Raw genomic sequence first — 20676 nt, 5'->3', positions numbered from 1 at the left:
GCCGAGGTCCCCCCTGCGGCGCTGTCTCCTTTCATGCGCGGATGACCCCTCCCTGACAGCTTCACAACCTGGGGCACAAGGACACGGGAAGATGCTGCAGCTCCGTACGTCCCTGGTAGTTGCCGTGCCTTTTATTACCCCGCACGGCTTCATGGCCTGGTCCAGGCGGCATGGGGCCAAAACGCATCCCATGTCAAGTGTTGACACCTACGGCGGCTACCGCGACATGTTGCCACAGCCAGGCACGACCTGCATATATAGTAGGGCTTCGCTTCCCTTGGTCTGGTAGTATTGGCTGCACTTGCTACTCAATTGATGAAGTAACGATTGCCCGCATACCCGTTGCCAAAACCATCGTTGCCAGAAGGTAGAACCATCCACGGTCACACGACCGAGCCATTGACGCCATGACAACCCACCAGGAAGGTCGTGAGTACGACATTATCTTCGCCGGGGGTGGCACGGCAGCGTGCATCGCCGCCGGTCGTCTCGCCAAAGCCGACCCCAACCTGTCCATTCTGCTCGTCGAAGGCGGCAGAAACAACCATAATGATCCGACGGTTGTTAGTCCGGCCATCTACCTCTCGCACCTCGCGCCCGGCTCCCAAACTGCCTTGTTCTACCAGGCCAATAAAGAAAAGGCACTCAATGATCGGGAGGCCATTGTGCCGTCGGGTGGAATGCTGGGGGGAGGATCGTCCATCAACTTCATGATGTACACCCGAGGTAGGTGGGCCGCCCAGGGACTGTGCCCCTTGTCTTGCACTCGAACCATGTTGACACTGTCCAGCTCAGGGCATCGACTACGACTCGTGGAAGACGGAAGGTTGGGACGCCAAGAGCCTCATTCCCCTAGCCAAGAAGCTCGAAACCTACCATCTCGACAACCCATCCATCGACAAGAGCCTCCACGGCTACGACGGCCCCGTCAATGTGTCATTTGGCACGCATGGCCCTAAGGGCCCGCAGGACGACATGCTCGCGGCCGGAGAAGCGTTGGGCATCAAGGAGGTTATTGACCAGCAAGACTTCAAGGACGCAAATGGGTTCTCGCGATGGGCGCGCTATGTCGGCCCGGACGGGAAGCGCCAGGACACGGCCCACCGATACATCCATCCTCTGATGCAATCCGGGGAGTACCCCAACCTTCACCTGCTTCTGGAGAGCAAGGTCTCGCGCGTCCTCTTTGATGGTACGCGCGCGACGGGCATCGAGTACGAGCCCACTGCATCCTCTCAGCCCGCCACGTCCCTGAGCAAGCCCGCTAGCTCTGTCGTCAAGGCGAAGAAGCTCGTCGTGGTCTCTGCCGGCGCTCTCGGCACACCATCAATCCTCGAGCGATCTGGCATCGGTGGTGCGGAACTGCTGAAGAAGCTCGATATCCCCGTCGTCTCCGAGGTGCCCGGCGTTGGAGAAGAGTACCAGGACCACCACTTGCTGCTGTATCCTTACAAGACGTCGCTGCAGCCTGACGAGACCCTCGACGGCATCCTCAGCGGCCGCCTGGACTTTGCCACGGCGCTCAGCGAGAATAATCCTTTCCTCGGCTGGAACGGAATTGACATTGCAGGCAAATTGCGCCCAACGGAAGAAGAGGTCGCACAGCTTGGGCCCGACTTCCAGGAACTGTGGAACCGCGACTTTAAGGAGCACCAAGACCGGCCGCTGATGCTCATGGGTGTTGTTTCATCCTTCCTCGGTGACCACAAAATCCTGGATGAAGGCAAGGATGGCGTGTCGCAGTACGCTACCATGGGGGCATACACCGCGTACCCATACTCTCGCGGCAACATCCACATCGTCTCAAAGGATGCGCAGACGCCGGCGTCGTTCAACACGGGATTCCTCTCCCACCCAGCTGACCTTACCAAGCAAGTGTGGGCGTACAAGAAGCAGCGCGAGATCTATCGCCGCACGAACGCCTTCGCTGGTGAGCTGGCGATTGGCCATCCCAAGTTCCGCGAGGGCAGCAAGGCGGCCTTGTCGGACGGGCCGCTCGTCCAGGGTGGGTTCAAGAGCGTGGAGGACCGAAAGGCAATCCCGCCGATTGTGTACGACGCGGAGGACGACGCGGCAATTGAGGACTGGATCCGGTCCAACCTGAACACGACGTGGCACTCGCTCGGAACGTGCAAGATGGCACCCAAGGACAAGGGCGGCGTCGTTGACAAGTCGCTCAATGTGTACGGAACGCAAGGGCTCAAGCTTGCCGGTAGGTTTTGGGCTGCCGCACGAAGACCAGGCGCATCTGCTAACGCTGTCCAGATCTGTCGATTGTGCCCGAGAACGTCGGCGCCAACACAAACAACACGGCACTTATTGTGGGTGAGAAGGCGGCCGTCATTATTGGCGAGGAGCTCGGGCTGGACGTGTAGTGTTGGCCTCTTGTTTACACTGTTCTATGATACAAGCGAATATACTTGGTACAGGTTCCGTTTGCCGGTGTGTTTGACTTCCCGCCCACCGTAGCTGTCACGGCTCTGGCTCTCTACACTGTCTACAGCAGCAGCATCCCTGCAGACACGAGTGCCACCGTTGAGCAGAGGCCACCCAGAGTCAGGGCCCCGCCGCGCGTTCCAGCTGCGCCGTTATCTTTTGAGCCGGACGAGCCGGTGCTGTTGGATCCGGGGCTGGAAGCCAGCGCACTGCAGTTGCTGTTCTTGGTCGCTGTCTGCGTCTTGGCTTGACCCTTGAAGCTGCACGCGTCCTTGGCCTTCTTCTGGTCATTGTAGTAGGCGTTGAGCGCATACGCCAGCTGATCCTTGCTGTCGCACATGCTGTACACGCCGTACTTTCCGGTGGTCGCGTTGCCCTGGATGCCGCTGCACAGCGACGCGTCCTTGCCGCAGATGAAGTCGAAGATGTCGCTGTAGCTCGTCGCCGCGAGGCCATCGGCCGGCACGCACTCGCACGTCTTGACCATGCAGCTGCACACGTTGGCGTCGGGCGTCGGCGGCAGCGTGTCGCTGGCCTGCCACGACGAGTTGACGGTCGGGCAGCTCATGGCCTTGTTGCTGGGGTTGTAGTCGGACATGGAGACGCCCTTGGGCTGGGCACCGCGGATCTTGGTCTGCAGGGCGGAAAAGTCCTTTTGCTTGCTCGGCGAGCCGTCGCTGCCGACCTTGACCAGCCCTGTGTAGCAGTCAGAATCCGCATCTACGTATCACATATAAGGGCCTGTGACGCACCGTAGTCGTTGGTGTCCTGAAAGAACTCGTACACAATGCCGCCGCTGAGCACTTGGCTCATGTTTGCACTGTACAGCGCAGTGGTTTCGTCAAAGACGCGCCCCGCGCCGCCATTAGGGAGGTTGCATCCGTATTCGGCAAAGAAGGTCGGCACCGAATAGTCCTTGAAGAAGTCGATGAGCCGGTCATACCCCGACTTCTGAAAGTCGCTGTCGCCGCACCACGAGTAAATGTTGTAGCCAAAGTAGTCGATGGACTCGTCCGTCGGCCCGCAGTTGAAGTAGCTCGCAATATCGTCGCGGATGGCGAGGTCGTCGTTGGCCGCGTACCCGACCCCCATCCAGCGGTACTTTTTGTTTTTGATGTACTGCTTGGTGTCTCGAACCGCGGCCTTTACGTAGGCCGACGCGGCCGTGTTATTGTGGCTATTGCTAACTTCGTTTCCGGCGAAGAAGCCGACCACGTTGGGATACTTGGCCAGCGCATCGACAACCTGTTGGTAGCGCGTGAAGAGGTCCACGGTCCACTGGGGCGAGTCGCGGTTGATGGATAGGTTCGGCTGGCCTAGATCGGAGATGACGTAAATGCCTGCGTCGTTGAGTAGCTTCATACATGCCGAGTGGTCGGCGGTGGGATCAATGGCGTAGGTGCGGATGATGTTGGTGTTGAGCTGCGCGAGAAGGGGCACGTCTTGCTTGCAGCGAGTCTCGTCGGCGAGGGGGTCGACGATGGACGCGTTCTTGGAGGTGGTGCCCGCGGCGCCGGTGTCCTGCTGGTACGCGACGCCCTTGAAGAAGAACTGTGTGCCATTTGGGAAGAAGAACTTGGAGCCCTGCGTGTCACGATTGGCGTAGTGAGCAGGGACTCATGACCATTGAGGAGAGTGCCGCTGCGCGTGGCGATACCTTCATTTGAATCGATGGCAGGTCAGCGCCGAGGGCGCTGCCCGCCAGCAGCAAAAGCGAGGCAGCGCGCAACAACGCCATAGCAGCACGATGAAGAACGAGCGAGATGGCTGTCGCAGCAATTAAATGGTGCGCGTGTTGTCAGTGTGACTCGTTGAGCTGGTCCGTGTAAGCGAGTGTCGGGACGACGCCGTCGTCGGAATGGCAAGAAACGATCAGATAGAAGCGCGCGCAACCAGAACAAGAGGATGACTCCCTAGGAGAAACAGCGCGCGACTGAAGGACAAAGGATTATTGGGGGGTGCATTCAGCCGGGATGCGTCGGGAACGGGAGCGTCGTGGCTTTTCATGCTGAGAGCTTACACGGACGGCAACACGGCAAGCCGGAAGCACGGCGGCGACGGCGACACCCTCGCATGGGGCGCCACCGGGGGCTAGCGAGTTCGCGACCAACGACTTGACAGGTCTTGCTCGTCGTGCGAGACTGGCCGCATCGCTTCGCAGCTCGGAGCCGAAGCCGCCCCGTTGCCCTCGCCCTTGATCAACTGCTCTCGTACGTTGACGCAGTGGGGTGTCCCATGATTCGGTACCAGACGCGATCCTCCTGATCCGGCGGACGATGCGTTTGCTGCTCGACGACGGCGACTTGGGCTCCATCTACGGGGCCTGCCTTATTATTAGGCATGCAGAGCAATGAGAGGGTGCCGCACTGCCGACGCCAAAGATGGCGCCTCCGCCTGCCGCAGCAGCACTGCCCCTCCGTGCCGGTTCCCGAAGTCAGGGGACTGGTGCCAATTCCGGACGGCGCACGCGCGGCCTCGGCGTCGCTTGCTCGATGTGGTTCGCGGTCGGCCTGGAGTGGGAGAGTCCGCTCGGTCGATGCCGTGTTTCAGCCGCGTGGGCGCTGCCAGTCCACTGGATCCCGAGATGAGCTGATGGCACTTGCGATGACCACAGTGCGTATTCACAAGTCGCGCCGTCGTACCCAAGTATTACTTGTGTTTGCCAGCGCATCGAGTTCAGGGGGGTTCGGTCGCCAGTCTCCCTGCTTCTCGGGTCTGTTAGAATGTACAAGAAGCGCATCGTACTTACTGCCTTTTGCGGCCGCCACGGGAGACACGCAATGCGCTCCTCCAGCCAGGGTAGATCGACCGGAACCCTGCCAAAACTCGGAGCCCGCACGCCCCCAGTCGCCCTCACCCACTTCGTGAGCGTCAGCATCAAAGCTGCTGTTCGAGATCCTCATCAGCGCGACTGACCATCCAGCCGCAGCCAACCCACCGAAATGACACAATCGCCTCCAAATCTTCCGTACTTGGACAAGCCAGAAGCCGCGCCGCATGAGCGCGACGACCGCCCAGGGTCCCAGACTCAGAAGATGCGTGCGTTCCACCACCAGGTCATTACCCTGTAGCCGGTCCCGCCCACCAAGAAGCATTCAATGACCCGTCCCGCGTTCCCGTGCGACTTGAGGTGATTCCAGCGTGGCCCGGCCGTGGTGTCATTCGCCGACAAAGCGACGCGGAGCATTCCTGAGCCTGGTCGCCAGAACCTTAATCAAGCATAAGTACAAGGCCAGTCAAGTGACGGCGGACTTACGCAGCGGGAGGGCGGCGGAGTTGCGGGGCCGTATCGCCAATCCGACCAGGATGTAGGCACGGAGGCGGTTGCGTCACGACGACTTGTTTGACACTTGACACTTGACGGGAGAGGACGAGGCAGTTGCATCACGACCAGTTTCCCCATGGTGCTCACGCCGCTGCTTCAACCGCAATCCCAAGACGCCGCACAGCAAACCGCAAACGTTGAGTGACCATGGCCGAACTCATGAAAGCCTGGCAGTTGCCCTCGCCAGGCCATTTTGAAACGCACATGACGCTCCGCGAAAACATGCCTCGGCCGACTAAGGAGGCGCTGAAAAACGGCCAAATCATCATCAGAGTCGTCAGCGCGAGCCTCAATCCCGCCGACTACAAAGCGCCGCTCATGGGCGCCGCCTCTCGGCTCGCTCTCTCGTACCCCCGGACGCTCGGCATGGACCTTGCGGGCCAGGTCGCCGCCGTCGCCGACGGGGTCACCGACGTCAAGATCGGCGACAATGTCGTGGCCTTCCTCACGCCGCTGCGGCACGCCGACGGTGCCTTGTCCGAGTTTGTCGTCGCGGGGCATGACGAGTACGCGCCGCTCGCGTCGGACACGGACCTTGACCAGGCCAGCGGTCTCGGTGTGGCTGCCCTCACGGCCTACCAGACCATCACGCCGCACGTCAAGGCCGGCGATCGCGTGTTCCTCAACGGCGGCTCCGGTGGCACGGGCTCGTACGGCATTCAGGTCGCCAAGATCCTGGGCTGCCATGTGACGGTGACCTGCTCGACCGGCAAGATAGACCTGTGCAGGGCGCTCGGTGCCGACGACACCATCGACTACCGCAATGCGGACGTCATCGAGGCGCTCAAGGCCTCGGGCTCATACGATCTCGTGGTCGATCTCGTCGGCAATTCGCCCCCCAACCTCTACGTCGCGTCGCCCGCGTTCATGAACCCCAACGGCAAGTTTGTATGGGTTGCCGATTCGGCGTCGATGAAGAACTTGCCTCGGCTCGTCGAGGCATTCTTGCGGCCCTCGTTTCTGGGAGGCGGTAGAAACCGGCTCCTCATGTATCTGACCTACACGAAGCGACAAGACTTGGAGCAGCTGGCGCAGTGGCTGGTGCAGGGCAAGCTCCGGACGGCCGTGGACTCGACGTTTGAGTTTGAAGACGCGAAGAGCGCGTTTCGGAAGCTTGCTACGGGGTCGGCTGCGGGCAAGCTGGTTGTGCACGTCTCGCCCAAGTCGTGATGAGGCGATGCGGGAAGCACCAGGAGAGTGCTTGTCAAGAGGAACAAACAGCCTGACCAAGGCAAGCACGACAGAAGTATTAGTCCTTGATACCAAGATGGAATGATTCGATAAGCTGTGTGAGAGAGGGCGATGCTCAATCTACATCGTCCACATGCTCCCGCCCATTGTACACACGCACACTCCCGAACTTCATCTGCCCGAGCAGCGCCGTCTTCTCTCTTTCTATATCTCCAGCACCGGCTGCATTGCTGCCAGTGCCGCAAACAGATCATTGTCGTGGTACTTGCGAGCGACGACCTGCAGGTTGATGGGCGCGCCCTCAAAGTCGCCGTTATCCCAAAGTCGCCGTACGTGCTTGTCCTCGTCGCTCAATGGCGACGCCACCTCGGGAGCGTAGGCCTCACTGCCCTTCTTGCCCGCCTTGATCATCGTCGGGAAGACTGCACCGGGGTAGTCGACGTAGTTCCAGAACGCCGTGTAGTTCCAGTACCAGGACGTCTCGTGCTCGCACGCTGGCCCGACGAAGACTGGACACAGCACCACGTCAACATCCTGCGCCTGCCAGTGCTCCGCAAAGTCGCACCGGAACGCGTCGCGCGATACGCGCATCTCATGGACACCCGACGACCCGACGTCAGGGCCCGCGGCCGCCTTGAGCACCCACTCGGTCAGTGGCTGCATCGGCTCGCCCGTGTGCGCAAGATGCGCTCGCACCCCCGCGCCGCCATCCGGCCAATACGCCCGTCGTACATTCTTAATGGCCTCTGCAGTGCGGTAAGGAGCGAACGGTTTGACGGTGAAGGCACCGGACGCTTCGAGCTTCTCTCGAGCCCACTCAAGGGCTTTGATGACGGGCGGCTGCGGCGTGATAACCCCGTCATTCATCAGGATGCCAATTTTGATGGGCTCCGGTCTCGCGGGTGAATTGGTGCCCATCCATGGAATCGGAATCAGCCTGGGGTCCGTCAAGTACGGCTTCGCAGCCAGCACGACACGCATAAAGAGGTCCATGTCCCGCAGCGAATTGCACATGGGTCCCGTTGAGCACAACACATTGAGTTCCGCCGGGAATCCGCCCGCGAGGAAATCCTTCATGGGCAGCGTGTACGACGTGGGCTTAAAGCCGTAGATGCCACAGAAGCCCGCAGGGCCGCGCACGCTACCGCCTATGTCAGTTCCAACTCCGAGGACTGACCCCCTCATGGCGACGAGCGCTGCCTCACCACCGGTCGAGCCGCCGGCCGAAAGACCGATGTTGTAGGGGTTGAGGACGCGGCCGAAGAACGAAGTGCTCTCCAGATGCATGATGGCTTGCGGCTGGTTGGTCTTGCAGTAGAAGACGGCCCCGGCGGCTCGCAGTATGCCCATCATATGACAGTCCTCGCGGTTCATGACCCGTGTGTCGAGGAAACCGGTGCTCGAGTAGTGACCGGCGACAGGCATGTGCTCCTTGAGGCTAATCGGTACGCCGTGGAGCGGGCCCACGGTCTTGCCTGTCAATGCGAGATGCTCATCCAGAGTCTTGGCTCGCTCAATGGCCTCATCCATGAACCAATCCGTCAGGCAACAGGTGAGCTGGTGTGCGATGATGGCGCGTTTGGCAAACGCTGTTGCGACGGCCACGGCGGTGAGTTTCTTCGAAGCAATGGCCGCGGCCAGCGCCGTGGCATCGTAGGTCTCCGTAATCTCTACCTCTCCTGGCGACAGGATGCCGCATTCTCGAGGAACGGCCGTGACGTTCTTGGGAGGATTGCTGATCAGCCCTTGGGGTAGACGCAGTGCCTCAGGGACCTTGGCACCAAACTCTTCGAGGATCGCGGTGCGCTGGGCCTCATACCCGGGCGGCCCTGGTATCAGTGCCGCAGGGCTGACGACGGCAACAACGTTGGACATGTCTGTTGATGTCGATGGCACCTTTGTTGCATGAATGGGATGAAGGTCATGTACGTCGCGGCGAGACACGACAAGAAGGTTGTGTTGGATAGTTGCGCACACCTTTCATCGCTCGAGAAAGGCGTTGACTGTCCGTATTATATCGTTTTTGCGTGCTGTCTTCACACTGCCCTTGCGGTGCGGGGGAACGCTGTGCGGGAACGATGCGTGGAGTCGGAACTGGAGCCTCCATGACAGACCTCTCCTCCCACGGTCCGCAGCATCAATGTCTCACACAGTCACAGTCGCACCGGGAATGACCCCGCTTCCGCCGGCTCAAACCAAGTCGCCCACCGGCAGTAGGATGCATGAAACGTACATCCCGTCAGCCGAGCGAATTGGGGCTTCCCCCACGTCGTACGTGGAGCCCGCTCAATTGTCTGGGCTCTGAGCCCTGCGCGGACCGACGTGACGTATCAGTAGCAAGTTGCTGGAGGTGGCTGGCCTGGGCAGCGGATAGTGTAACCGCGCTGACCGTTGACGACGGCAACGGGGACATGTTCGACCGGCAAAACGGGTAATCCGCAGCGGTGCTGGGCAACATTGCAGTCGGCAGGCAGTTGAGAGTCGGCGGCAATTGTGGCTTGGGGGACCTGGAATCGTCATCCTATCGCTGATCTTGCCGCGCTGCGAGCGCTCCCCCATGCGGTATCGCATCTAAAGTATGGCCCGGTACCCCGGAATCCACAAGCCCGGCCGCCAGGACAGGGGCCGGTCAGCTCCCCATCCCCGCGTTCTGCTCGAGTGGAGCATTCCGAGATTCCGGCCGTGATAGGCGGCGCCCTTCCGTCGCTTGGACGTCTGGAGGCCGTGATAGGCAAAGTTCTCTGAAGGCGATAGGCGAAGCTCCCATGGGTGACTGAGAAGTGGGCGTGGCTCTCGCGCCACGGCACCAGCACCCGCCAGCTGATTGCTTTCCTCATCAAGCCAAGACCGCGGCTCCCCATGCTATCGATCCGGACGTACGGATCCCCAGGGAGCTGGGGGCAGCAGGGATGCGAGGTGAGGAGTCGGAATATCGTCTTGCAGAGAGGGTGGCTTCGTGGCTGGCGAGACCGCGCTGAGACACCGATATGATGATTGGAGACGACCCATTGCCTTCGTCGCGCAGACAGGCCTATTAAACCGATGAGGTAGTCGCACCTCCCGGCCTGGAGGAGCAGCTTTCTGCCAACGCTACCAAACTGCTACCAGTACCACCTCCGAAGCAATTGCCATCATGGGTCCCGCCGAACGGCATCCCGAGGCCGTCCCGGGCACTGTCCATCTCGTTGATCTTGCGGGCTCTTCAGCCTCCGGCGATGGCGCCGTCGAGCTCGTGCCGCGCCCGAGTTCCGACCCCGAAGACCCTCTCAATTGGAGCCGCCGTCGCAAGATGGTCTCCCTCGCCATGGTTCTCGTCTACACGCTCGGCGTCGGTGTGCCCACGACGCTGCAGTACTCCGTCCTCGCCGACATCACGCGCGACACGGGCATCTCAACGGCCCACCTCGTCCAGGGCACCGGGGTCATGTTCCTCTTCCTTGGCTGGGGCTGTCTGCTGACACAACCCGTGGCCCTGACCTACGGCCGTCGAGGCGTCTACCTGTGCTCGCTCCTCGCCACGGTGCCCTTGATGGTCTGGACCGCGTACTCGCGATCGGCCGGCGAGTGGTATGCGCATCGTGTTTTGCTCGGGCTCTTCGCCTCGCCCATTGAGGCGCTGCCTGAGGTGAGCATCCCAGACATCTTCTTCGCCCACGAGCGCGGGTCCTGGATGAGTGTCTACGTTGTTTTCCTCTTCGGCTCCAATTTTGTCGCACCTCTTGTTGCCGGCTTCTTCGCTGAAGCATTTGGCTGGCGCTGGACCATGCACTTTGGCGCCATCATTGCCGCCGTCGCTTTCGTCATCCTGTTCTTCTTCATGGAGGAGACCATGTTCTTCCGTCAGACGCTCGAGGGGCTGGAACAGGAACCCCGCGAGCCCGAAGACAAATCGGCGTGGGCACGCAATACGAACACGTCCGAGAAGACTGAGACGCACGCGGCAGAAACACCAACCGTTGCTTCGATACAACATATGCCCCGTGCCTATGGGCGCAAACTCAAACCCTTCAGCCGCATGGAAGGCCGCCCGCCCAAGCGACAGATGTTCCTGTCTATGATCCTTCCGCTGCCAATCATCGTTCAGTTTCCCAACGTGGCCTGGGCTGGCTTCATATACGGCATCAATCTCGCATGGTACCAAGTTCTCAACGCGACCACAAGCCCGATCCTTAGCGCGGCGCCGTACAATTGGTCGACCAGCGGCGTAGGCCTCATCTACCTTGGACCCATCGTCGGGGCCATTGTTGGAAGCCTCTGGTCCGGCGTTATTGCCGACCGCCTCACATTGATGCTTGCTCGCCGCAACAAGGGAGTGCGTGAGCCGGAGCAGAGGCTGTGGCCACTTGCGCTTTCGTCCATCCTGTCATGCATCGGCCTCATCGTATGGGGTGTTGGCGCGAGGCACAACGTACACTGGGCAGGACTGGCCATCGGCCTCGGCATCTTGACTGTCAGCCTCGTCACAGGCGGCTCGATTGCCCTCTCATACAATGTCGACTGCTTCAAGGATATGAGCGGCGATTCGACTACCTCGGTCATCATCATCCGAAACACGCTGGGCTTTGCCATGTCGTACGGCATCACGCCCTGGTATACGAACATGGGCTTACAGAACTGCTTTATCGTGGCAGGCTTTCTGTCGCTCGCATGCACGAGCACGTTTCTGCTCATGATCTGGAAGGGTAAGTCGCTCAGGCGACAATCGGCGCAGCGGTACTGGCGGTACGCCGAGAAAGCGATTGTTGCGGAATGATCAGGGGGCTGATGGATGACAATCCCTGCCATGCGACCATGCGGCAGGCCGGTGGGCAGGAGCGTCCTGGGGTTTGTTCTAGGGAGAGCATGGTGAACGAGTGTGTATTCTACTTTCACACCTTATCCTCGCGAAAGAGATCCAGAATGACGAGCTCAGTATGCAATAGCGGCCAAAGTGCATCCCATGATACTCGCCATCTTCAGTTGAGTAAGAGCAACGAAGAAACCGCCGTCAACAACCCCAAAAAAGCCAAACATTGATTGCACACTGCGTGGCTGCGGACTTTAGTGACTCCGGTCCTTTCTCTACCAAGCCATAGTCAATCCTCTCGCACCTCTGTCGGATATGGAACGCAGTCATATTGACTTTGGTACCATTCCTTGTCATATCTTCAAGCTTCCTCGTGAAGGCTGCCTCGACGCACTCGCCCCGGTTCTCCGCCTGTGTAATGTTTCTCGTGGCACAGTACTTGACCACGCAGTCATACTCTGGAAAGTAATTATTTATTCATCCTTTAGTGTCGCTTGAGTTGAGCCAACAGCATGGTCGAAAAAGCTCCCATTCGGCCCCAGCACCGAAGACGTACGGGCCGTCATGAATGGCTGGTCTTGCAAACGGAATGACTTCGCATACGATGGGCAGATTGTACTCCTCTGGAACACGTCCGCATGCGATATGCTCGTATATTCACGAACGCTGTTTCTGTTGTAGGAGGTTAGAGCCATATCCTGGCCCCTATTGCTTCAGACTTCTTCTCTTGTGATTGTAAAGCGTCGCGTTTAGGAATTCGTTAAACTCATAGCATGATCATCTTCGAGAGTGAAATTATATGTCTTAATCATTTTTTACCTAGGACGATGGTCTGAGGCAAAGAGAAAGATGCAAAGGTGCGCGCGCATATATCGTGAATGCAGGAGGCGGCGCTCAACATTGTTGGGCACGATCCTCTTGTTGTCATTCTGTGAGGATCCGCTGCTGAGTTCTCATCGCCTCACGTACGTCATTCACTGGATCGATGATCAACTCTTGAATGGCAAAGATCTGGCGCGATGTGTAGCGCTGGACTGGCGATTTTGCGCATGAAGTTTGCTCGGCAAAGGCCAGGGTGAGCAGGTGATGTCACCACAAGCCCCTGCCAGTATATGCTTAATTTCGTTAGGGTCCCAAGCTTGTCGTCTTCGACCTGCCAGTTCCTCCGACGATGAACTGCCCAGACCGCCTCATTGGTTCCCGCAAGACGGGTCTGCTGTCCTGCGTCCCGTCCTGCACACTTTCAGCCGGTTCCCTACGACAAGGTAAAACCTGTGTCCAGGCGAAGACCTTGCCAGGATCTAGACGCCTATAAACCCTCTTTTGGCTACTGCGTTCAGTCGCCTCGACATGGCACAGGCGTTGACTTCACTACACCACATCTCAGGTTCCTTCCTGGTCATGCGGAACACGAGAATGGCGCAGGGAGTCGTATCAAATGGCCAATGCACAAGACTGATCTGGCCACGGAAAGGCTGGGGTTTCTAGCGCCATTTTGACTGGCAATGGTATCACGACCTTTTATTCGTAGCGATGACCTACTTTAAAGATGTCCCGAGAACGAAGAATCTAGCCACCTTTCTTTCGTTGTCCGCGGGTCGTCGAACCGCCGGTAATTCGTCGGAAATCGATGTTTGGGGAAACGCTGCCGAGGCGGTCGGACCATCCGATCTTGCCAGTGTTGGTCGACCCTGGTTGTTTAGGAAGAGGAGACCGTCATCGGACCAGCCGAGCCTGTCAACGGTTTGTCGTTATCGCAGCAGGGATCCGAGTGTCATTATAATTCGTAGCGAATAAAGAAACAAGAGATAAGGCCAGATGCCATCGAGGAGTTTCGAGATTGGATACAGACGTTGTCGCTTGTCGCGGCTTACAAGTACGGCTCTGTCCCCGACATTTGCCCTTCACAGTGAAGATGGTATTAGACGCTGCCACGCCCCTTCTCGGTTAACCCCGCTCCGCCGTGTCGCGACTTGATCTCTCACTTCCGAGCAACTACAGTACGGTACCAATCATGATGTCCGAATCTTTCTCCAAAGAGCAAGATGTGGAGAACACCGCTATCTCCATGTCCGAACAAGGGAGGTCTGCCACACCGGAAGCTTCTCGAACAGGGGTTGCGAGCCACGAGCGCCACATCAAACGTGGACTGACGTCCCGCCATGGACAGCTTATTGCCTGGGGCGGCACAGTAGGCACTGGCCTCTTCATCACCACCGGAAGAACTCTTGCGATTGGGGGCCCGGCTTTCCTCGTTGGCAGCTATGTAATTCTCGCCATCGCGACCTATCTCATCCTCGTCCTGGTCACCGAAATGGCCATGTATCTACCCGTCAGAGGTGCATCCATGAGCTTCTATGGTGGCCGCTTCGTATCCAAGAGCCTTGGTTTCACAATGGGATGGCTTTACGTCTACTCGTTTGCCATTTTCGTCCCATTTGAACTTACAGCGTCTGCGCTGGTGGTCGGCTTCTGGAACACTGGCGTGAGCAACGGCGTTTGGATCACGATATTCTTACTGCCGCTTGTGGGCCTGAATCTTCTTCCAGTGAGATTCTATGGCGAGGCCGAGTTCTTCTTCGCCGGAATCAAACTGGCGACCATCATCGGACTTTTGGTCCTGTCGTTTATCTTGTTCTGGGGTGGAGGGCCCAACCATGTGCGACTCGGCTTTCATTACTGGATGCACCCCGGTGCGACAAAGACGCAAATCTTGGAGGGGGATGCTGGGCGACTGATTGCCGCGATTGCAACGATCATCGCCAGCGCCCTTCCGTTCACCTTTACACCGGAAATGGTTGTGATAACCTCTGGCGAGCTGCAGTCACCTCGACGGAACCTTCCTAAAGTTTCGCTTAATTTCAATTGGCGACTTGTTGTGTTCTACGTGGGCAGCGTCGTGGGGATCTCCGTCGTCTGTCCGCACAATGCCATAGCGTTTGGCGGATCAACTGGAGCGTCGTCGCCGTGGGTCGTCGCCATCCGCAACGCTGGTATCCAGAGTCTCCCTAGTGTGATCAACACGGTGATCATCATAGCGGCATGGTCAACGGGTAACGCGTTCCTTTATTTGAGCAGCCGATGCCTGTACTCGCTCGCCGTTGAGGGTCATGCGCCCAAAATCTTCACAAAGTGTACGGCCGCCGGGACCCCAATTTACGCTGTCGGAGCAACTTCATTGCCCACATTACTGGCGTATCTCAACCTCAATTCAGCCGCAGCAAATGTCTTCAATTGGCTGTTAAACTTGGTCAACACCGCTGGGTTTATATCCTGGGTCTGTTGTGGAATCATCTACATTCGCTTCCACCAAGCCCGCAAGGAGCAAGGAGACATGCAATCTACCACGAAAACCACCTTGAAGGAGATATCGGCGTGGGCTACGGCTGTCTTCTATGTCATACTCACTCTTCTAAACGGGTTTACTATTTTCTTCCCATCGAAGTGGTCCACAGCGGACTTCTTGTCGGCTTACATTGGTCTGCCTATTTTCTTCGCTGTGTACCTAGGCCATCGCTTCATTTGCCGCCAGGATCCATGGATCATTCCGTTGAAGGAGGTGAAGCTACAGGCAAATGGTGCTGAGTTGAACGAGGAAACCGAGGATGAGTTGGAAGAGACGACGGAAAGCACAGGTTTGCCGGGTACATGGGCGCAACGACTCCGTCGGATTGCAAGGCCACAACAACACGCGGAATGAATCGGCCAAAGACATCGTGTTGTGGAATCTATCAGGGCAATTATTTCACAGCAATCAGAACAACACTCCATGTGGCGGTTCTTGTTTATTGCAGATATGCTTCAGGTCCATGCCGCCACGACGTCATCAATGGATGTGTACTGGCGCCGAGTTGGCTACGGATTGGAAAATTGTACACGGCGTGAGCCTTATATACATAGAGGACCATATCGCCATGGGACTCCTTTGTCTTTAATGTTAATCTGACAAAGACCCATAGATTTTGCAAAGAAACCCCCTCTTTTGAGAGAAGTGCCTTGTGCTGCCGTATCTGTTCTCTGGGTTCATGATGCGACTGGAGGACGAGCTAGGGGGCTCTGTCATGGGGTAAGCCTCTATATTCAAGGCCATCAATATCCGCAACCATATCATATCGCTTCAGATCCATTCCGGTTCTTGTGTTTCTCCTCGTAGTACATCGCAGAAAAGACGGCGCTGTGTCTCGCATACCGCTGGAGAAATGGGACCATTCGCTTTTCAAGAATTAAATGCCCGTGTCACAAACAACTAAAAGACTTCTCCAATATTAAAAAAAAAGGCTCCCGTTCGACCTGGTGTGGTTTCGTCACAGAGAATTGCTAGAGGCGCGCCTGGGTGCGTGTATGCACAAGTTGAATGACTCTAGCATGTTTGTGGTATCGCCTTTGGGTGCAGGAATGGGCTACCAAAACAGCGATAGGGCTTTTGTGCCTGTGGATAAACCAGAGTCGCTTCGGACTGGTTCCCTTGTATAATCAGTGGAGAGACGGACGGTCCGAACAGCTTCTGCCGTTGGGTCTACCGTCCGTCGGCAGCGCCGAAAACGCGGGGATATGTTCCGGTGACACCCCCAACCCAGTCGTGTCGGCACTGCTGTCGTGTAGGCCAGCCCGATAAGCCGACCGTGGGCATATGCCGATTCCTGCACGAGCGAGGAGCAGGACTGTACCTAGAATGACGGACAACCTTTAAGGAGTAAAGACATTCTGCGTGATCTCAGGGTCGTAGGCCTTCTGCAAACACTTCGTAACCAACAACTCCGTACCAGATTCGTTTATCAGTCATGGCCAGCGTCTCCGACGTATCCAATCACCTTCTCGACCAACATTGGTCGAGGATCAAGAACCAAGAACATGCAGGCCCAGTTCTAGTGGCCGTGGCAGTTGTTCTGTTGACCTACACCCTCTACAATGTGAGAACCACTACTCAGTTTAGCTTACACGTCAACCTAACACGCCCTTCAAGGTCCTATTTGCTACCGATATTCCTCACATCAAGGGCCTCCCCGAGATCCCGGGCGCAATCCCTCTATTTGGTCACTTACTAAAACTGGGAGAGGACCATGCGAGCACTTGTGAGAAGTGGTGGCGCCAGTATGGCTACTCTTCTTTCCAGATCAAGTTGGGTAACACCCGCGCCGTGGTGGTCAACTCCTTTGACGACTGCAAGAAGATGCTCCTTGGCAATCAGAACGCCGTAATAGATCGCCCCAAGCTGTACACATTTCATGGCGTCATCAGCTCTACCCAGGGATTTACCATTGGCTCTTCGCCCTGGGACGAGTCCTGCAAGAAGAAGCGTAAGGCAGCGGGCACCGCGCTCGGAAGGCCTGCTCTTCGGAACTACTACCCCATGTTTGACCTGGAGAGCTACTGCATCCTGCGAGATCTAAAGAAGGACAGTCGCAACGGACAGATTGAGATTGACGTACGCCCATATATTCAACGCTACGCGCTCAACACAACATTGACTCTGTGCTACGGCATTCGAATGGATGCGGTTTACGATGACCTCTTGCGCGAGATTCTCCACGTAGGATCTGCCATTTCGTTGCTGCGAAGTGCATCCGAGAACTATCAGGACTATATACCCGCCATGCGGTACTTTCCTAATAACGAGAAAAACGCCCGGTCCAAGGAGCTGCGAGACCGCCGCGATGCCTACTTGAACTTACTCCTGGATAAAGTGCGCGAAATGATCAGACGAGGAACTGACAAACCCTGTATTTCCGCTGCGATCCTCAAGGACGAGGAAACAAGACTGTCTGGTGTCGAAGTCTCGTCCATCTGTCTCTCGCTGGTCTCCGGCGGGTTCGAAACCATTCCGGGCACATTGACGTCTTGCATTGGGTCCCTCTCTACACGGCAAGGACAAGCGTGGCAAGACCGGGCCTATGAGGACATTAAGCGCCACTACCCTGATGTAGAACGCGCATGGACAACATGCTTTGTTGAAGAGAAGATTCCGTATATTAACGCCATCGTCAAGGAAGCTGGGCGGTACTACACCGTCAGCGCCATGAGCCTACCCAGGAAAACCGTCACCGAGGTAAACTGGAACGGTGCCATTATTCCGGCCAAAACCATGATCTTAGTCAATGCTCAGGCTGGCAATCACGGTACGTTTGAGAGATTAATAAACGGGTCGAGGCGCTTCTATTAACGCATTCATTTCGCAGATGTCGATCACTTCGGCCCTGATGGTGGCCGCTTCGACCCAGAACGATGGCTCAAATCGGTGGACCCTCCCGCGGAGAAGGAAATTGATGGTCTGGGCCACTTGAGCTTTGGGACTGGGTCCCGCGCATGCTCAGGCCAATTTATTGCGTCCCGGCTCTTGTACTCCGCGCTGGTGAGGCTAATTTCCTCCTACAAGATCGTTGCAAGCGAGGAGATGCCACCCAATACGGACTACGTCGACTATAACCAGTTCAAAACTGCACTAGTCGCCATTCCGCGCGAGTTTAAAGTCAGGCTAATTCCCAGGGACACTGGTGCCACTGAAGTCTGCTTGGCTGCTGCCGAGGAGCGCACAAGCCAGCACTACAAGGAGTAATGGGCAGGAGCGACGGCAGGCTATCATGCCAACTTGGCGTAGGATCATGTCAACTAGCTTGATCTGGACAATTTCTTTGGCTTGTTCCTCTTTCCATGCGCTTGAAAGCTCGGATAGTGTTCCGATGGCCTTCCCTGCTGGACAGCCCACGTCAGTTGGCAGTCCATTGTGCTAGTCATGGCAGTCAGTAAGAGGCGCCTAACGAGTGCACATATATAGCAATTTGTTGAGCACCAGTACGAAGGTATCATAACAACAAATTGGGTATTTCCAGACATCTGAAAGTTAGACTTACTTCCATCCGTTCCCCGCATGCAAAGGTGCGGGTCTTCAATGTTGTGTGATCTGGTGCCGGCTATCATTCATTAGCAGCATCGTATTGTCCGACAGCGTCGGGCAGTCCGACGGTGGCAACCAACAGTTGACGCTTTGAGAAATGGGCCAATCATGAACGGCTGGAGCATAAAGCTCATCGTCCTTCAACTTCTGGAACAGGGCTGTCATGGGTACAACCAAAGGGCAACGATTACACGGCGAACATCAACGTCAGCCATGTCGTCATTTAGTACAACCAACTTGTTCAGTGTTAAGGGGTATGTGGCGGTGGTAACCGGAGGATGCAGCGGGATAGGGTTTATGATCAGTAAAGTGAGTATCATCATGGCAACCTCGGACCCGGACTGCTCACTGTCGATTGCCAGGGTCTTGTGGTCAATGGGGCCAAAGTCTATGTGATTGCGCTCCCATCCGAGCAGACTCATGATGCAATTACAAAACTGAATGAGCTGGGGCAAGTCGCTGGAGGAAGTGCAGTGCCGTACGTTCAGCTTCTTCTTGAGCGGTCCACGAGTTGTCACAAAAGTTGCTCACCTCTCTTCTGCAAGCAGAGTCACTTGCGACGTGTCTGACAAGGACGAGATTGCGAATTTCGCAGCCTACATTGGCCAACAAGAAGATCACCTGGACATGCTCATCTCGAACGCAGGTATCCGAAGGGACCCGCCTGTTCAGTGCAACGTACTTACAGCGACCTTAACCGAGTTGCAGCAATCCATGTGGTCTTCTCGCCACTCAGACTGGGCTGATACATTCCGCGTCAACACTACGGCGCACTACTTTCTGTCTGTGGCATTACTTCCGCTGCTGGCCGCTGCCTCTAGTTTTGACATTGGTGGTGGGCGGCTTGGCAGAGAGGAAGGTCGCGGTGCCGTCATCGTCACGAGCTCTTGCGCGAGCATGCATAATGTTACGAACATAGACCTCACCAGTTATGCCACTAGCAAGGCTGGGACTGATCATCTCGTTCGACTGCTGGCCGCAAAGTTCAGCCGCTTCTACGTGCGGGTCGTCGGCATCAATCCAGGGTGTAAGCACAATTGGAGAACTGCCCCGCGAGCAAACAAGCATCGTGCCCAGGGAACACGGGCTAATCCGGGTGTATGGGACAGTTGTCCCGAGTAACATGAATCCCGTTGGTGCAGAAGACAATATCTTCAGCGCTCTCTTCGACCGGGTCCCTGCTAAGAGGGCGGGGAGCGAGAGCGACATGGCTGGCACGATTTTATACCTTGTTAGCCGCGCAGGAGTAGGTGACACCCTACGCCTCGACTCACGATTGAGCCACTAGCTGACCAGGGATGGCCCGAGCTCTCCAGGCTTATGTCGATGGTGTATCGCTGTGCGTAGACGGTGGCCGCATTCTGGTGGCTAATGGCCAAGAGTGACAGTCGAGGAAGGCCTCATAGCTAAGAATCTGGGCTTTTTATGTTGTTGAGACCCATTGTCCCAATTTACAACCTCGCACGTCGTTGTTCTCACGTCCATATTCCCGCCAATTATTGTGCGCCGAGCTCGCCGACACCTTTCCCTGAGTCTCGGATTCCTACCGGGGCCATCAAGTCGTGACGATATGCTCACCATGCGTGAGACCGTCCACGGTGGCGCTCCTTCTTGGTGATTGCCGCGTGGTCTCGGTGATCAATTCCATCCGACCGTGCCCACGCTACTGCATCAGTGGTCAACAGTAGGGACCATCCTCACTCGTGGCCGAACCTAGTTGGATTTACGGCTGCGGCAGCTCCTCACGTGTGACTGTCCCGAGCACAATTGCAATGGTCGCTGGGCCGCCTGCGCAGCGCGCACCTGCATGCCCGGGCATGAGGAATGGCACTGTCGGTAGCCCCGCGCAACGCCCAATTTTAGCGCTTCTTGTAATACCTTGGGGCCTTACTGGTTGCGGTGATCTTGAATGGCTCGTGGCTTGGGGTGCGAAAATGCAGGAGGATGCTAACCTAGCGTCGGACGCAACGGTACTTTCGTAGGAGGGATTGCAGTGTTGTACGTTCAGCGACTGTATTTCGTTCCCTCAGTTCAGTGTGCTGTCGC

General features: G+C 57.1%; 6 protein-coding genes across 6 annotated transcripts; 4 read left to right on the top strand and 2 right to left on the bottom strand.

Moving 5' to 3' along the window:
- Positions 1 to 407: 407 nt before the first annotated feature.
- PLICBS_000017 (uncharacterized protein) lies at positions 408 to 2375 on the top strand (the record flags this gene model as incomplete). Its single annotated transcript, XM_018327414.2, has 3 exons — positions 408 to 726; positions 791 to 2212; positions 2266 to 2375. The coding sequence occupies 3 exons, from the start codon at positions 408 to 410 to the stop codon at positions 2373 to 2375; spliced, it is 1851 nt and encodes a 616-aa protein (XP_018174110.1).
- A 122-nt stretch (positions 2376 to 2497) lies between these two features.
- On the bottom strand, positions 2498 to 4099 carry PLICBS_000016 (1,3-beta-glucanosyltransferase gas1; the record flags this gene model as incomplete). Its single annotated transcript, XM_018327415.2, has 3 exons — positions 2498 to 3132; positions 3189 to 4020; positions 4094 to 4099. 3 exons carry the CDS (start codon positions 4097 to 4099, stop codon positions 2498 to 2500), a joined length of 1473 nt encoding a protein of 490 aa, XP_018174111.2.
- A 1809-nt stretch (positions 4100 to 5908) lies between these two features.
- PLICBS_000015 (uncharacterized protein) lies at positions 5909 to 6931 on the top strand (the record flags this gene model as incomplete). Its single annotated transcript, XM_018327417.1, has 1 exon — positions 5909 to 6931. The coding sequence occupies one exon, from the start codon at positions 5909 to 5911 to the stop codon at positions 6929 to 6931; it is 1023 nt and encodes a 340-aa protein (XP_018174113.1).
- A 225-nt stretch (positions 6932 to 7156) lies between these two features.
- PLICBS_000014 (uncharacterized protein) lies at positions 7157 to 8827 on the bottom strand (the record flags this gene model as incomplete). The annotated part of the gene is made up of 1 exon (XM_018327418.2): positions 7157 to 8827. One exon carries the CDS (start codon positions 8825 to 8827, stop codon positions 7157 to 7159), a length of 1671 nt encoding a protein of 556 aa, XP_018174114.2.
- Positions 8828 to 10085: 1258 nt separating this feature from the next.
- PLICBS_000013 (uncharacterized protein) lies at positions 10086 to 11705 on the top strand (the record flags this gene model as incomplete). Its single annotated transcript, XM_018327419.2, has 1 exon — positions 10086 to 11705. One exon carries the CDS (start codon positions 10086 to 10088, stop codon positions 11703 to 11705), a length of 1620 nt encoding a protein of 539 aa, XP_018174115.2.
- Positions 11706 to 16519: 4814 nt separating this feature from the next.
- On the top strand, positions 16520 to 18291 carry PLICBS_000012 (uncharacterized protein; the record flags this gene model as incomplete). Its single annotated transcript, XM_018327421.2, has 3 exons — positions 16520 to 16648; positions 16702 to 17854; positions 17915 to 18291. 3 exons carry the CDS (start codon positions 16520 to 16522, stop codon positions 18289 to 18291), a joined length of 1659 nt encoding a protein of 552 aa, XP_018174117.2.
- Between the last annotated feature and the right edge of the window lie 2385 nt (positions 18292 to 20676).

The sequence above is a fragment of the Purpureocillium lilacinum genome (assembly GCF_023168085.1).
Source record: "Purpureocillium lilacinum CBS 284.36 DNA, scaffold_1, whole genome shotgun sequence".
NCBI classification, from domain to species: domain Eukaryota; kingdom Fungi; phylum Ascomycota; class Sordariomycetes; order Hypocreales; family Ophiocordycipitaceae; genus Purpureocillium; species Purpureocillium lilacinum.
This window is presented reverse-complemented; position numbering and strand designations above follow the sequence as displayed.